General features: G+C 24.9%; 8 protein-coding genes across 8 annotated transcripts; 4 read left to right on the top strand and 4 right to left on the bottom strand.

Moving 5' to 3' along the window:
- Positions 1-80: 80 nt before the first annotated feature.
- SRAE_2000262500 (Hypothetical protein) lies at positions 81-2,268 on the top strand (the record flags this gene model as incomplete). Its single annotated transcript, XM_024653715.1, has 2 exons — positions 81-167; positions 214-2,268. The coding sequence occupies 2 exons, from the start codon at positions 81-83 to the stop codon at positions 2,266-2,268; spliced, it is 2,142 nt and encodes a 713-aa protein (XP_024507164.1).
- A 152-nt stretch (positions 2,269-2,420) lies between these two features.
- Positions 2,421-3,371, bottom strand: SRAE_2000262600 (Ubiquitin carboxyl-terminal hydrolase 30; the record flags this gene model as incomplete). The annotated part of the gene is made up of 3 exons (XM_024653716.1): positions 2,421-3,046; positions 3,095-3,223; positions 3,272-3,371. 3 exons carry the CDS (start codon positions 3,369-3,371, stop codon positions 2,421-2,423), a joined length of 855 nt encoding a protein of 284 aa, XP_024507165.1.
- A 2,009-nt stretch (positions 3,372-5,380) lies between these two features.
- On the bottom strand, positions 5,381-6,350 carry SRAE_2000262700 (Porin domain and Eukaryotic porin/Tom40 family-containing protein; the record flags this gene model as incomplete). The annotated part of the gene is made up of 2 exons (XM_024653717.1): positions 5,381-6,133; positions 6,177-6,350. The coding sequence occupies 2 exons, from the start codon at positions 6,348-6,350 to the stop codon at positions 5,381-5,383; spliced, it is 927 nt and encodes a 308-aa protein (XP_024507166.1).
- Positions 6,351-6,621: 271 nt separating this feature from the next.
- Positions 6,622-6,944, top strand: SRAE_2000262800 (Complex 1 LYR protein family-containing protein; the record flags this gene model as incomplete). Its single annotated transcript, XM_024653719.1, has 2 exons — positions 6,622-6,799; positions 6,928-6,944. The coding sequence occupies 2 exons, from the start codon at positions 6,622-6,624 to the stop codon at positions 6,942-6,944; spliced, it is 195 nt and encodes a 64-aa protein (XP_024507167.1).
- Positions 6,945-7,917: 973 nt separating this feature from the next.
- On the top strand, positions 7,918-9,147 carry SRAE_2000262900 (Eukaryotic translation initiation factor 3 subunit M; the record flags this gene model as incomplete). The annotated part of the gene is made up of 2 exons (XM_024653720.1): positions 7,918-8,913; positions 8,965-9,147. 2 exons carry the CDS (start codon positions 7,918-7,920, stop codon positions 9,145-9,147), a joined length of 1,179 nt encoding a protein of 392 aa, XP_024507168.1.
- Positions 9,148-9,275: 128 nt separating this feature from the next.
- SRAE_2000263000 (Gamma-glutamyltranspeptidase family-containing protein) lies at positions 9,276-11,057 on the bottom strand (the record flags this gene model as incomplete). The annotated part of the gene is made up of 1 exon (XM_024653721.1): positions 9,276-11,057. The coding sequence occupies one exon, from the start codon at positions 11,055-11,057 to the stop codon at positions 9,276-9,278; it is 1,782 nt and encodes a 593-aa protein (XP_024507169.1).
- A 1,019-nt stretch (positions 11,058-12,076) lies between these two features.
- SRAE_2000263100 (RZZ complex, subunit zwilch family-containing protein) lies at positions 12,077-13,997 on the bottom strand (the record flags this gene model as incomplete). The annotated part of the gene is made up of 2 exons (XM_024653722.1): positions 12,077-12,317; positions 12,361-13,997. 2 exons carry the CDS (start codon positions 13,995-13,997, stop codon positions 12,077-12,079), a joined length of 1,878 nt encoding a protein of 625 aa, XP_024507170.1.
- A 594-nt stretch (positions 13,998-14,591) lies between these two features.
- On the top strand, positions 14,592-15,422 carry SRAE_2000263200 (Hypothetical protein; the record flags this gene model as incomplete). The annotated part of the gene is made up of 2 exons (XM_024653723.1): positions 14,592-14,645; positions 14,685-15,422. The coding sequence occupies 2 exons, from the start codon at positions 14,592-14,594 to the stop codon at positions 15,420-15,422; spliced, it is 792 nt and encodes a 263-aa protein (XP_024507171.1).
- Positions 15,423-15,447: the final 25 nt, after the last annotated feature.

Consider the following 15,447-nt stretch of genomic DNA (forward strand, 5'->3'; position numbering starts at 1 on the left):
TAGTTTTAGGTGCAAGAAATAACCTGATTCACAATACTTAGGTGGGGACTAAAAATATATTTAAATGATGTATTAGTTTTATGTCTATTTCACTCATTGACATGGGATTCAACCACAATATTACTTTAATAATATTTTTACTACTAATTAAGTTATCTTTTCATGAGGTAAGTCTAAACTTATTTATATTTTTTTTTATTAACTCATATATAGGCATCTACAATTAGAAATAAAAGACAATGTCCATGCCAAATTCAATCAACTCCTAAATGTATTTGTACACCAGTACAATCAACAACTTATTCAGTAACTCCAATTAAAATGTCATGTACCTGTACACAACAAACAACACAATCATGTTCTTGTGAATCATCTACTTCTACAACTTCAAGACCAATTACTATTATTTCACAATCTCCATTATCAAGTACTTCCTCATGTATGCCTATTTGTCAAAATACTTGTATTAATAAATGTAGTCAGAAAGCCTCATATAATCAATGTCAAAATATATGTTCAAATTCATGTCAAACATCTTGTACACAATATTCACCATCAACATCTAAAACATGTTCATCAGGAAATTGTGATAAACAAACAATTTTAATTAATATAGAAACACTTGAGGCACAATGTAATAATCAATGTATTAGTAAAAATAAATGTTCTACTCAAGATTCAAATTGTCAAAATGCATGTAAAGAAACATGTTCATGTCAGGCACAATGTCAAGAAGTTTGTACTCAAGCAAATCAACCTAAATCACAATGTGCTACTGGATGTGTTTCAGCATGTTCTTCAACATCTACCTCAACACCAATTGTAATAAATATTGAATTATCAGAAGCTTCTAAGACACAATGTCTTGATACTTGTGGAAGTACTTGTAATACAAATTGTGTTTCAAAAACACAAAATGTTGAATCATGTAAAAATGCTTGTAATAATAGTTGTCAAACTTCATGTATAAATTATAATGAAATTCAACAAACAACTACAACAACACAAAAACCAATAATATGTCTTGAAGTATGTATGCCAACATGTAGTCCATCATGTTTAGCTAGTAATGAAGTTATCCAACAACTTTCTGCTACCGTAAAACCAACATCTTATTATGATCAATGTAATCAAAATTGTAATACACAATGTATTCAAAATCAAATGCCACAAGATCAATGTACTTCATCATGTAAAGAAGTATGTATATGTCAAGATCAATGTAATACGGGATGTTTACCAACTAGTAATCAACAAACATGTACTGCTACATGTGAAGCTGTCTGCCAACCACAAATAATTGTTCAACCAATACCAGTAGCAACAACAACATCATGTCAAAATAGTTGTGAAGCTACTTGTCCTCCAACAACTTCACAAGAACAATGTTCATCTAATTGTCAAAATACATGTTGTAAATCAGAATGTCAAAATAGTTGTATGGCTCAACAAACAAAATCAATTAGTAATTGTGATAGTTTATGTGATTCTGCATGTACACCAATAATAAAAACTAACATTGTTATACAACCACCATTATTAACAACAACACAAAAACCTCAAAATACAGATAATTGTAATAATCAATGTCTTATTAGTTGTGAATCTTCATCTATACCAGCTAATCAATGTAATAATACTTGTAATCAAGTATGTACTTGTCAAGATCAATGTAATAATGCTTGTGTTTCTCAAAATCATGATTCTAGACAATGTTATGTATCATGTCAAACACTTTGTACTCCAACATCTATTCAAACTGGTGCATCTTCTAATAATATACAATATCAACAAAATACTCAACAATTAGCAGAACCTAATAGTAATAGTTGTATATCACAATGTCAAAATACATGTGTTACAACAACAAACCCATCTGAATGTAACAAAAATTGTGAACCTATTTGTATATGCCAAGATCAATGTACAGCATCATGTGTTTCACAAAAACAACCAATTGGACAATGTAAATCAGCATGTAATAATGTATGTACTGCAGCAGCAACAACAACTCAATCATATGAAATAAGTATTGAAGCAACAAATAATAATTGTCAACAACAATGTACTAGTCAATGCCAAGCAATAGATCCAACAAATACTAAATGTGATAGTGGATGTCAAGCAGCTTGTAGTGATAACACAATATCACAAAACACAGCTTCACCATCAATTATAAATTGTCTTAAATCTCAAAATACTGGTTGTAACTGTCCAACAGGTTATGACCCATGTTCAAATCAAACACAATGTTGTTTGAGAAAATGACTTATTTTTTTAAAATAATTTATTGTAAATATAAACAATATTTATTATGGATCTTTGAAACTGTGTATTTACCAGAAATAAGTGAAAAAAAACTATTCTAGTTGAACTAATATTGCTCAAAAAATCAAAGAATAAACTTAATTGCTATAGAATTAACTTTTATGAGTTAAAAGTTTATTATTAATTAATATATTATTATCTATGAATTTTTTTAATTTTATTAAACTTACTTTACAAAAAGAATCTTTTTTATAAATTCCTGAACCTTTTTTATTTTTTTCTTTAATACATTTGTCACAAGATGCATCACTAATAGTTTCAGATTTAAAGTAATTACGAAGAAGAAACTCCAAAGAAAATGTATTTAAAAATGTATCATGTGGTATGGATAATGATATTACTCCTACTGGATCTATCTTTACTTCTTTATGTAAACAATTTTTATCACAACAACTAATAGTAGTACAGATTGATCCAAAAAAAGGGAACTGTTTAAAAGAAACATTTTTATACCACATATTTCTTACTAATGGATTAATAATTAATGTATCAATTGGTTCTTTTATAGTTTTAGAAAATAAAGATGATGTTAAAATTTTTTCAAAAGCATTTGATGAATTAGCTATAGTATTAATTTCTTCCTCAAAAATTGTATAAAATATATTTAAAAGTTCAAAAAGATCTTGTTCATAACCTATTGAAATATTCCATCTGTGGAATGATAAAGCAGATATAACTTCACCGGCAGATAAATTATCACTATCACATTCTTGCATTTCTATTAATAAATTTCTTAATGATTTGATAAAAGGAATTTCAACCAAACTGTTGTCTATTGGTATTTTCATAATCCATTCTGTAAAATATTTAGAAGATGCCAAAGCTTGTAATAATGCATTTATATAACATGTATTTCCAAGATTTTGTAATCCTCTAATAGAACGTTTCTTACTAACTATAAGAATATTTTTAAAAAAAATAAAAAAAAAAGAAAAAATTATACCTGGATAAAATTTAGTATTTGTTGTTGTTTTATACAAATATAGACCTAGCAATAAAGATGAAAATAAAGCAATTGTACCACTTAGTAAATCAAGATTCATTAACGCAATTCTTCTTGTTCCCAGATAAAAGTGTCACACTACCAATGAATACTATTCTTGAAAAGATAGAGTAATACATATTTTGAAATTATCATTGTTTCATCAATAGTTATTTTTTTTCTGTACAGGATTGAACAATAAAACTAATGTTATAATGAATATTATGTTTAAATATTAAAAAGTTAATTATAGTTAAGAAAATTATTGTTCTATGATTTGAATATTATTTATTTTTTAAAAAATAATTACATTAATAACGCAAAAGTTAAAAATAAGGACACTTATAAAGAATATACTATTGCTATCAATCATGTAATTATTTATATTTCTTATGAATAATTATAGCGATTCTGATAATTAAATTAATTTTTGATTTAAGAAATACTTATAAATGACATCTTTTTTTTATTTATAATGTTATAAGTGATTTTTATTAAAATATTATTATTCAAAAATAATTAATATATTTTATGATACTTCAAAACAAATTCTGATATTTTTTTAAAATGAATCTTTAAAACCATAGTTTAACAAAGTATAAATAATTTAATTGTATAAAAAATAAAATTTTTAAAAATGATAGAAATAAAAAAAAATACCCATAATATAATTTTTATAAATTTTTTCTAAGCTGTTAACGACAAACAATAAATGTTTCATTCATCGTGAACTAAAAAAAATTAAATAGTAAATTAAGTTGTTTATATTGTAGATTATAACTATAAATGTTTTGTAATTTATTGTATATTGTGATTTTTTTACTAAAACTTTTGAAGTGATTTACATATAAATATTATTTACCAAAAAAAAACCTTTTTTTTTTAATTTTAAAATAAAAGTATACTTATTTGATAATTATTGAAAAATTAAAAAAATTTACATATAATCACTAATATATTAGAACTAAGACATCGAAAGTTTTAAACAATCAAAGTTAAAGAAGATAGGGGAGAATATTTTTTGAAAAAACTCGACTTTTATGATACAATAATGAATTGTAAAATTAGATAAACGGCTATAGATGAACTTTTTCAAAAATTCCATAAAACCTGGACTTATTTTTATAAGACTTTACCGACTTAGAATATTAAAAAAGTATAGTTTAGAAAACACTTTAAGAATGCACTTATAACTCGAGTTAGAAAAATTCATACAATTATATGACTTTATGCACTGAACTAGTATGCACTTTTTATTAGCAATCCATATTTAAAATATTTTATAATAATCAATGATCTTTGAAATAAAATAATTGGTATCTTTTTGAAATTATTTTTTTGTCATCAATCTTTTTTTTTCAAAAATGATAAAAATATTTTAAAACTGGATTTTATATAAAAATTTATTAAAAGTCAATTTAAAAAATTTGTGTTATTTTATCTTTCTGTTAAAGTGATATATGATTAAAGGTGGAATCTCTTTTGAAATATGTTTTGTTTATAACTTTTCAGTATCTCAGGTAGTATATTTTATGTATAAATCAAACGGTTGTCAAAAAAAGTTGCCTTAAAAGGTTAGTGTAAAACGACTAATCTCAACAAAAATAATTTTACTCTTTAAAGGGATCCAAAAACTAATAGAAATTTTCCAAATTTTCAACTTGAATTTTGATAACTCCTAAAGTAATAAAAATGAAAATACGATATCTTCAATTTTTTACAAATTGGTTATGAATATTTTTACATACAATCACTATAAATAATGAATTTTGTTCTGTTTGAAAAATTAGCAAAAAAAACACATACAAAACTTTAAACTCAGTAATGTTAGAACATTTTTCTATTAAATAACAATTTGCAAAGTATTTGCAAATGGAAGAAAAATCTGTCTAGTGATTAAATTAAAAAAATTTTTTATTAGAAAAATTAGTAATACTTTGTCACACCAAATAAGATTTAATCTTTTATTTAAATTAAAAACTCTAACCAACTTTTAGGGTTAACATAACAATCTTTAGCATAAGACAATTTACTAACTAAAACTATATAAGTAACAAATAGAAAGTGCTCTTATCCAACAATAAACCCTACTCCAAACTTCCCTTGGCATTTCGCATGATTCCAAAGCCCACTGACTGCAAGAGTGAAAGGTAATTTGTTAGAAAGTCTCTTTTCAAACACTCCTCCGACAGACCAATTTGTATCTAATGATGCTTTCATAGTCACACCTATTTCAGGGATCTCAGTTTGATATCCTACTGTTGTGACTGTTTCTTCCATTCTACTATTGTGTTCAAATTCTACCCCAAAAGCTAAATTTTCAGCTTGTTTATGGAAATAAGATAAATGAAGACCAGAACTTCCAAAAGTTGCAGCTGTTACAAAATCATTAGCTGTGTACCTTAAAGCATATGAAACAACACTCATCATACCACCTGGTGTTGGAATTCCATATTGGTGAACAAATTCTGCTCCAGCATCAATGTGTTTTGTTAACTTTCTGAGGTAATTGAAAATAACTATACCAGAATTATTAATTATATCAACATTAGCTGCTGTAATTGCTGACGTCCAAAGACGGCCACGATATTCTAAGCTTCCTTGAGTTGCACTTAAAGTATTTTTTTCAGCTTGAGCTTGAAGTTTACATCTCAAACTATCACCAAATTGGTGAATAACTGTAGCGGCAGTGTTTCCATTAACATCTGTGTCACCCAAAAAAACAGGAAATGCCTCACCTTGTTTTAATTGCTTATAACCAACATATGTAGCACCTAATTTATAACCGGTGTTATTAGGAGATAAGTTTAAAGTATGTGAAACCTTAATGTAAATTTAAATATGTCTTAAAAATAAAAAAACATACCTGGAAATGAGAACTTATACCTTTTTGAAGCATGACTTTGGCACCTTCAAAACAAAGTGGAAATATATCTCTGCATTTTCTATGTAATTCATCAAAAGATCCAGGATTAGTTGAATTGTTATCTACAAAAGATTCTGAAACTGATGGTGGAGGGTTTTGTGGTGGGGCCTGCATATTTTATTTAAACCTACAAATAAAAAAAAATATATTTAAATTTTATTTTAAAAAATTTTTCTAAAAATATGATCTTAAAAAGAAGAATCAATTTAAAAAAAATTCAAGAAAGCTCAACCGCGCCTCTGTTTTATAAATATTTTGACCGCGCCTTAGATAAGTATTTTAAAAATATTTGGGAAACTGGTGCATCTCTAGTACAAGAAATATCTCTTAAAGCAAGATATTCTTCTAATTTTATTTTTAGAATTATTGTTTTTGATATCAATTTATGTCTCACTCAAAGATTCAAGTTCGTATTCTTGATCTATACAAAAGATATTTAAAAGCTATAAAGAATCATCCTGAATCCTACCGCAACTATGTTAGAGATTCTTTTAAAGATGGAGCCAAAAGATACAATAAGAATGACTTTTTAACTGTTGAACATCAACTTGTTCGTGGAGAACGTAAGTTATTGGAATTGGATTCTCTTAAGATTTCTGGTTTTTCACATGTAAAAATAAAAAAAAAATAGTTATAGATTAAATATGTAATTAGATTCTATATAAAATTTTATATCTGTTTTAAAATTTAGGAAATTGCTTTTTTTAATATTACTAATTAAAGACAATGTGTTAATTAAATTTTTAAAATTATTTTAAAAAAAGATATATTATATATGTAACTAACTTAAGTAGCTGAAGTATATATTTAATATTTACAAAGTGCAATTTTTTACTCATGGTAAGAAAAATGGTTAACCACTACAAATTCACAAATTTAATAAAATGAAAGATGGAAAATTAAGGTTAGAAGATGGAAATTAATTTTATAATTGCAAAATTTTATCTAGAAACTTTAATTGTAAACTCTTATTCATTAAAAAAAAGTGCCACTTTATACATTAAACAGACAAATTAAAATTTTGATAAATTGTACTCTTTTTTTATATAAATAATATTAGGTTCTTTTTAAAAAAATTACTCAGTAGATATGTTTAATTATTAAAGAAAAATATAAAATAAATAATTGGAGTAAACCATACTAATAAATTTCCTGGAAAGATTTTTCAATTTTTCAACTAAGTTTATTTTTTTTTACATATATAAACTACTTCTTTATTTTTTTAAATTGACGTAAGAAAATTTTACGTCAATATTTTTATAAAAAATGTTTAAATTATTCACTTTTTATCAAAGATAACACTATAAATTTTAACGAAACATGTAATTTATAATTTTTTTCTAGTAATCATATAACTGGATAGTGTAAATGTTAAATGATATAATTTAAACCAAATAAATAACAAAAATGTATAATTTTTTATTTCTGTAATTGATATCTTAGTTAGTTTTGAATCAAATTTAATTGAAATTAATTTATATCGTCTTACCACGAAAGTATATTGGGCTAACGGTTTTTGTGTGAATTTTATTATTTTCCAAATCATTTATTAATATTTTTGTAATATTTTGATATTTAAGTTTTCAAGTAATTTAAAAAGTTACGAGTTATTTCCATAATTTTTTTTTGTTATTATACATTTTATTTATATTTTTTTAATTTTTAGTATAAGGTATTTATTATGGATGTCAAACATACTCTCATTTACGCAACAATTGATGATAATCAACAATTAAAAAATATCAAAAATTATTTTTTGAGTCAAAACATTACTTTAAAACTAGACGATTCTGCTGACAAAGTTGATCGCTTTGTTGAAATTATTAAGAAAATTCCTGAAATTGCTTCAAAACTTGATGTTGATGAAATTGAGAAATTTCTTAACTCTATTATTACATTAATGGATTCCTTGGATTCTGAAAGAACAAACTTTTTTGCTCCACTTATTGCTTCTCTTCAGGATAAGGCTTTTGATGGTGTTAATGTAAAATCAAAAGCTGCTATTTCAGCTAGAATTTTAAGTCATATTTTACTTACCTCAACAAATATGCCTGAAGTACAAAAAGAAGCTTTTTTTGGAACATTAAATATGCATTCAAGATCACAAACAATGGATAAACTTATTGTCGACAAAAAAATGTTAAAAAGTTTTTTCACTGCATGGGATACTTCATTGTCTGATAAAAGGGAGATGTTACGAACTTTTTATAAAGCTTTAATAACAAATGGACGTGTTTCTGAAGGTACATTAATTTGCCTTGAACTTCTAGCAACATATAGTGATAAAGAAATAGATGAAACTATTGAAGATGCCAAAGAATGTGCTCGTGCAAATATAAAGGATAATAGTGTGTACTTCTTTGATTGTTTATTAAATTCTCCAGCTTTTGAAAATTTTAAAAAAGTTGCTCCATTGTGGTATGAATTGATAACTATTTTTACAAAGGGAAATTACTTGGATTATCAAAAATTTGCAAAAGCTAATAGTTCATTTTTGAAAGAACTTGAAATTCCAGAAGATATTCTTGAAAATAGAATGAGGAATTTAACACTTGTATCATTGGCTGAAAAGAAATCATACACTCCATTAAAAGAAGTTTTAGATTCACTTGGTTTTAAAAATCAAGAAGAGTTTGAAATCTTTCAAGTTAGAGGATGGAAATATAATAATGTTACCGTAAGTTTATTAATTTTATTATAATGTATTACTTAAAAAATTATTTTACAGTCTCGTATCAACGAAATAACATCTGAAGTTTTTATTGAGAAAAATAATCATAGGCAATTTTCACAAGGACAATATATAGTATTGTCTAAATATATTGATTCTGCAATTCAATTTTGTAAAAATACTATTGAGAATTTAGAAGGAATCTCTGAGGAAAGTAAAGAAATTTTAATTGATAATTAATTTTTTAATTGTTATACCATTAATGAATTATTATATGGAGTAATTTTGTTTTGTTGCTGAGTAATTTTATATAATACTACTTTACATAAACATCTATTATCTAACTATTTTATTTTATATAAAAAAGTTTAAAAACCTGTTGGATAATTATGTATTGTAAGTCTAGGATCTGTTGCTCCATAGATAAATCCATCTTCTGTTTTTTCTAATGCTGCAACATGATTTTTTAATTTTGGTATTTTCATCAATGTTTGATGATTTTTAACTTGTAAAATTGTCGTTATTGAATCAGGAACACCATATTCAACTTTTGTTTTTGATGGTATAAATTGATTATGAAATCTAGGGGCATCTACAGCTTCTTTAATTGTTTGATTAAAAATTAAATTTCTTATTGTTGTTTGTGCAACTGAAGAAATAATATATGATCCACCACTAGCTCCAATAACTAAACGTACTTTTCCTGTAAAATTATTATATATAATCATTGGTGACATTGAACTCATAGGTCTTTTTTTAGGTAAAATAAAATTTGAAGGTGATGGTGGATAACCAAAAGAATTTGAATAGTTTGGTGAACTAAAATCATCCATTTGATCATTCCATACTATTCCTAATTCTTTTGAAAGACAAAGTGAACCAAATTCTCTATTAATTGTTGATGTTAATGAAACTGCGTTACCTTCATTATCAATAACTGATAAATGACTAGTTCCATTATCTAAAGGATCAAAATATAAATCATTAGTATAATACTTTAAATTTTGTGCTTTTTCAGGCAAGTCATTTAATACTTTTTTTATAAATTTATCTGATTTCATATAATTCATAATAAATTCTGCCGTTTCAACAAAATTCATATCACCTAATTTTGTTCTTTGAGCATAGGCAAATTTTTGTGTCTCAATAATTCTATGCCACAATTTTGGGTTATCTATGTCAATTTTCTTTTTTCTTTTGTATTTTTCATTTATAATTGATATAATTGATTGAGTAACTATAAATCCAGATGGTGGTTTACATCCACACATTGTTAAATTATTACCTAAAGAATCAACTAAAATAGGATCATCATCAACAATAGAAAAATATTCAGATAAATCTTGAAGTGTAATATATCCACCATTTTGTGTTATATCTCTACTTATAATTCTTCCAATTTTTCCTTTATAGAATAAATAAGTAGGATCATTTGAATAAGCTAATTCTTGTAAAGTTTTTGCTAGTGAAGGACGTTTCATTATATCACCATCTTTATAATATTGTTTTGTTATAGGATTTGTTAAATATTCTTTTAATTCTGGAAAATTTTCTAACTGTTTACTTCTTATTTCAATAAATGTTTCTAAACTTTGAGAAATTGGAAACCCATTATATGCTAAATTAATTGAAGGTTCTAACAATTTGCTCCATGAAACTTTTTTACTTCCATATTTTTTATATGCAGTCCATAATCCATGAATTTCACCTGGTACACCAATAGATTTCCATCCAATTAAAGAGTTTTCAGTTTCATTTATATACATAGTTTTTGATGATTGTAATGGAGCTGCTTCTCTAGCATTAATAGTAATACATTTTTTTGTTTTTTGTTCATAAAAAACCATAAAAAATCCACCTCCTATACCTGATGAATGAAAATTTGTAACACCAATACAAATTTGTATTGCAACGGCAGCATCAATGCTGTTTCCACCCTCAAACATTATATTTCTTCCTATTTCACTACATAAAAGATTTTCTGAAACTACAGCTGCATTTCGAAATTTATCATAAGGTGAAATCGAAGGTTTTAGCCATAAGGGTTTGTTTTCGGAAATCGAATAAAACATATATATTGTTACTATTAAAAGAAAAATGAATGATGAAAGATAAAATCCGACACGTTTGTATGATGGAAATTCAAGCATTGAAAAATAATATGATATATGTTAAATGACCAAGTATAATAAAAATTTATTTATAACATTTACAGTAAAGATTAATCTTTGTATATTTTAAATTTAAAAACTATGTTACGAAAATTATTTAAATGTGTATTAAACATATAATCTCCAAATAAAAAAAAGTACTTTTTCGTTTTTCTCCCTTCACAAGTATTTCTTGATTTCACTATAAGTTTTACCTAAACACTATTATTGTACCTGTATTCTTTCACAATTATTTTTTCTTTTAGTAAAAAAAATTTTATTAGCATCTATTATAAATTTTATACCTTTTAGTATATCTTGTCATTGAAAAAACAATTAATCTAACTATTATCAATGATAATAAATTAGAAAATTTTTTTTATATTTTTTATTTGTTATCAAATACTTTTTATCAATAATTAAGTATTTTTTATTTATTAAAAAATACCTTCTATCAATTACTATTATTTGACAGTGAGTCATATGCTTATAACTTTTTTATTATTAATATTAAAAAAATAAAATGATAATTTAAAGGAAAATTATTTATATATTTTTACATCTAGTAGGAATTTTTAAAATAATATAAATATTTTTTACTTCAAAATTTATAAAAAAAATGGTCAACATTTGAAATAGTGGACGTAATTTTTTCCTATCACAAAAGTATTTACTTTACTGATAAAATTATCCTTTATGAATATTTATGATAATCTTTAATTTCGTAAGTTTTCTATGTATTCGATGAGGTTACATATCAACAAAATATTTACATTAAAGTAATAATTTAAAAACTTATTCAAATTTTTTCAACAACTTTTTCTACTTAAACATAAATTTTATGTTAACTATTAATTTATTATGCTTTAAACAATTCATATAAATGTATTTGTAGAAAAAAAAAATAGTTTTTTATTTTAAATATCAAAAGTCATTCAAAATATTTACTTTTTTAGTTAATAAGTTATTTGTCATTCTTTATGAATTATAAAAAGTACAAAATCTAGACTATTTACAAATTAAAAAAAAGTAAGAGGTATCTCATCAATAGTAGTAAAAGTACCATAATACATTGACAATTTTTCTTCTTCTTTTTCCGTTATAAGATATTTTTCATTACTTCCACTAACTAAAGAACAACCCTCATTCAACATATCAAGATCATTGTGTTTTTGAAGTTTTATAACATTGGTAACTTTTCTTCCACAAAAAAATGGATCTGTGAACACGGATTTACACTTCCAAATATCTGGTTCAACACTAAAAAAAACAAATATTTAAAGAAATACAAACAACTACTTACGCTTTATCATAGAATCTGAAATGACATCCATCTTCATGTGAAATTTGAAAAGAATAACAATATGAAAACATTTCTTGAACGGACATTTTCTTATATTTATTAATAAGTGCAATGACCAAACGACACAAATTTTGAGTTGAAATATCGCAAATAGTCTTTAGAATAAGTTTACTAAATTGGAGAGCCAAGAAAAATGGAAAAGTATAGTTAATTTTTTTTACAATATCAGCTTCACTTAAAACATCATCATACAATGATTTTCCATTCTTTTCCAATGTAAGACCAAGCTCATTAAATTCATATATAATCTCTCTGAAAACATATTCAAAGCCAATTTCAACAAATGCTTTTGTTGATTGTAATGACTCCCATGTGGAGAGTAAACCATAAAGTCTTTTGAAGTATAATGGATCCCTAAGTAATGTACCAATTGTTGAATTGTTATTTTGATGAACATATGGTTTAAAATTTTCAGTAGAAATTTTTTGACAAATATTCTTTAAAACATTTTGAAGACTACGAATACTGGTGATTCCTTTGATTCTTATCCACAATTGTTCTGTAAAGTCCAATTCTCTACTATCTACTTTTACTGAATTAAGAGCACTACTACACTTCAACCATGTTCCAATATCATTTTCAATTTCTTCATTTATTTCATCCTTAAATATAGACAAACCTTTATCCAAATTTTCAACAATGTATAAAATAAAGTGAAGTGTGTAAGTTTTTTCAATATTAAATACACGACGATCATACCAACCGGAGACAAAGTTTACAGTCATATGAGACAAATCCTCAGGATGAGAAGGAATAGTTTTTATTGACGGGGGATTCCAATAACCAATAACAGAAAATTCACAAGAAACACGAGCAGGTGAATCAATTTCGGTTGCCTTAACAGCAGGAATAACTTCATATTCACATTCAGCAAAAAACTGAGACTTTGGATGTTGATCTATTTCAAAAACTGTTAACAAATTGTTATTTAAAACTTTTCCACTTCCCAAAAACTTTGCTTCAATCATTTTTATGCCTTTTCCTTGATTGATAATTTGACTACCACTTATAAAAGAGGCAGTTTTGTTGGAATTATCACAATCAAAAATAGCTAATACTGCAACATCATCATTTCTTGGAATTTGATTCTTAATATCACACATAGCTTTCTCCACAGAAATAAAGTTTTCTTTAGACAAAGGATTAAAATCTAATTCAAATTTGTTACAACGTTCAACTCCAATAGAAATATCAGCCATACTTTCATCCGAAGAATCAAGTGAAGCCAATTTATCTAATGTTAAAAACTCAAATTTCAATGGATCTCCAACTAAGCGACAACCTGTAACTGGGTCAATTTCTTCATCCTCATTTTTATTTGATTTGACTTCACAATTAATTTTAACGGAATTTGTATCAGAATGAGATTTAGAATTATTCGTTGGTAGACAACTGTCTAAAAGAATTACATTACCCAAAGAATTAAAATCAGATATATATGGAATTTCAAAAGCTTTAACTTGACGAATTCTAACATTATTTATTTTAGTTACAGAATTAAGAGATTTAATCATATTCAAATCAGTCTTCATTGCATTTGAAGTTTCAACAAATCTCTGATTTTTTATTGTCAACATGTTTCTAAAAATAAAATATAAACATTTATTATACGGTAACAACAAATAAAAACTAAATTCAAATTTTACGATAAATATACAATTAAAAAGTCAAACGGTTCAATTGACAAATTTCTAAAGGTCAATAAGCAAATTTAAAATAAAAAAAAACAAAAAAAAAACTAAAACTTATGAAGACACAAATGTTTTAGATATTTGTATTGAAATAAAATTTACTTTAAAGTTGATTTTTATCGCATTCTTTTTATTTTATATTGTTAGCACAAAAAAAAAACTTGGAACTAAGATGTTTAAAATTTACATTAATAATTACTATTAAAAAACAGAGATGAGTAACAAAACCAAATTGAAAAGAACAAAAACTTTACAGGAAAATATAGTTTAAAAATAAAAATCATCAAAAACTATATAGAATATATCAATGTTTTAATAAAATTAGCGGGAAAACATTTTACCAAAATAATAAATAAAATTTATTGGTAAGATTAATGTATATATTGAATTCAAAAATTTAAATTTTTTTACAAATGTTTATTTATAATTGATAAGGTAAACGACAAATAGTATGAAATAGATGCTTAAGAAAAAGTTCAAATGGATAAATTGAATCAAAAAATAAAAGTGGGTCGACATCATCTAACTTTTAAAGTAAGTATTTGATTTTTTTGTAATTTTCTGAATTTTTAGGAATGGAAATATGTTATTGTTATGATTCACTCGACATTAGTGATTATGCAAACATTATTACTACTTCTTGTTGGTGATGAACTTTCAAATTACATTGTAAATTTAGTTGTTCTTTCTTTACTTGGTACGTTTCTTTTAATTCTAACTCATCCTGTTGTAAATATTTTTTATTCGTTTGGAGTCTTAGTTTTTATTATACATGAATATCAGGATATTTGGGGACAGTGGAAATCATTTTCTCACAAACACAATTTAAATTGCAATGCTTACACAACTGAGTGTGGTTTAATCGTGGCAAAATATACATTTTCATTTATTAATGTACTGGTAATGTTTTACTATATTGTACCTGTTTTTCTAGCTATTATAATATATTCAGCTACATTTAATAAGATATCTACTTTAAAAACAAAAATGGAAAAAAGGATCAATTTTCTAAGAGGAACAGAGGAATCATACTTATTCAGTGATATGTTAAATATCTTGTATAATGAAACAAATATTGAACGTGAAAGGAATATTTTTAAAATGATAACTTCAAAGCGTTTTCAAAATATTATGGTTGGCCAACATAAATCTGTAGAGAAAGATCCATTATCGATATTAAATTATGAAAATGCAAAAGGTAGACAAATATATTATGTTAATAATTATTCGACTAATAGCAACATAGATGAAAAAAAACAAATATTTTTATACACTTCCTCTGGGATACGTTGGATACCTGGAACATCTTAAAATTGTTTTTCACATTTGATAATAA

The sequence above is a fragment of the Strongyloides ratti genome, assembly GCF_001040885.1.
Source record: "Strongyloides ratti genome assembly S_ratti_ED321, chromosome : 2".
Classification (NCBI taxonomy): domain Eukaryota; kingdom Metazoa; phylum Nematoda; class Chromadorea; order Rhabditida; family Strongyloididae; genus Strongyloides; species Strongyloides ratti.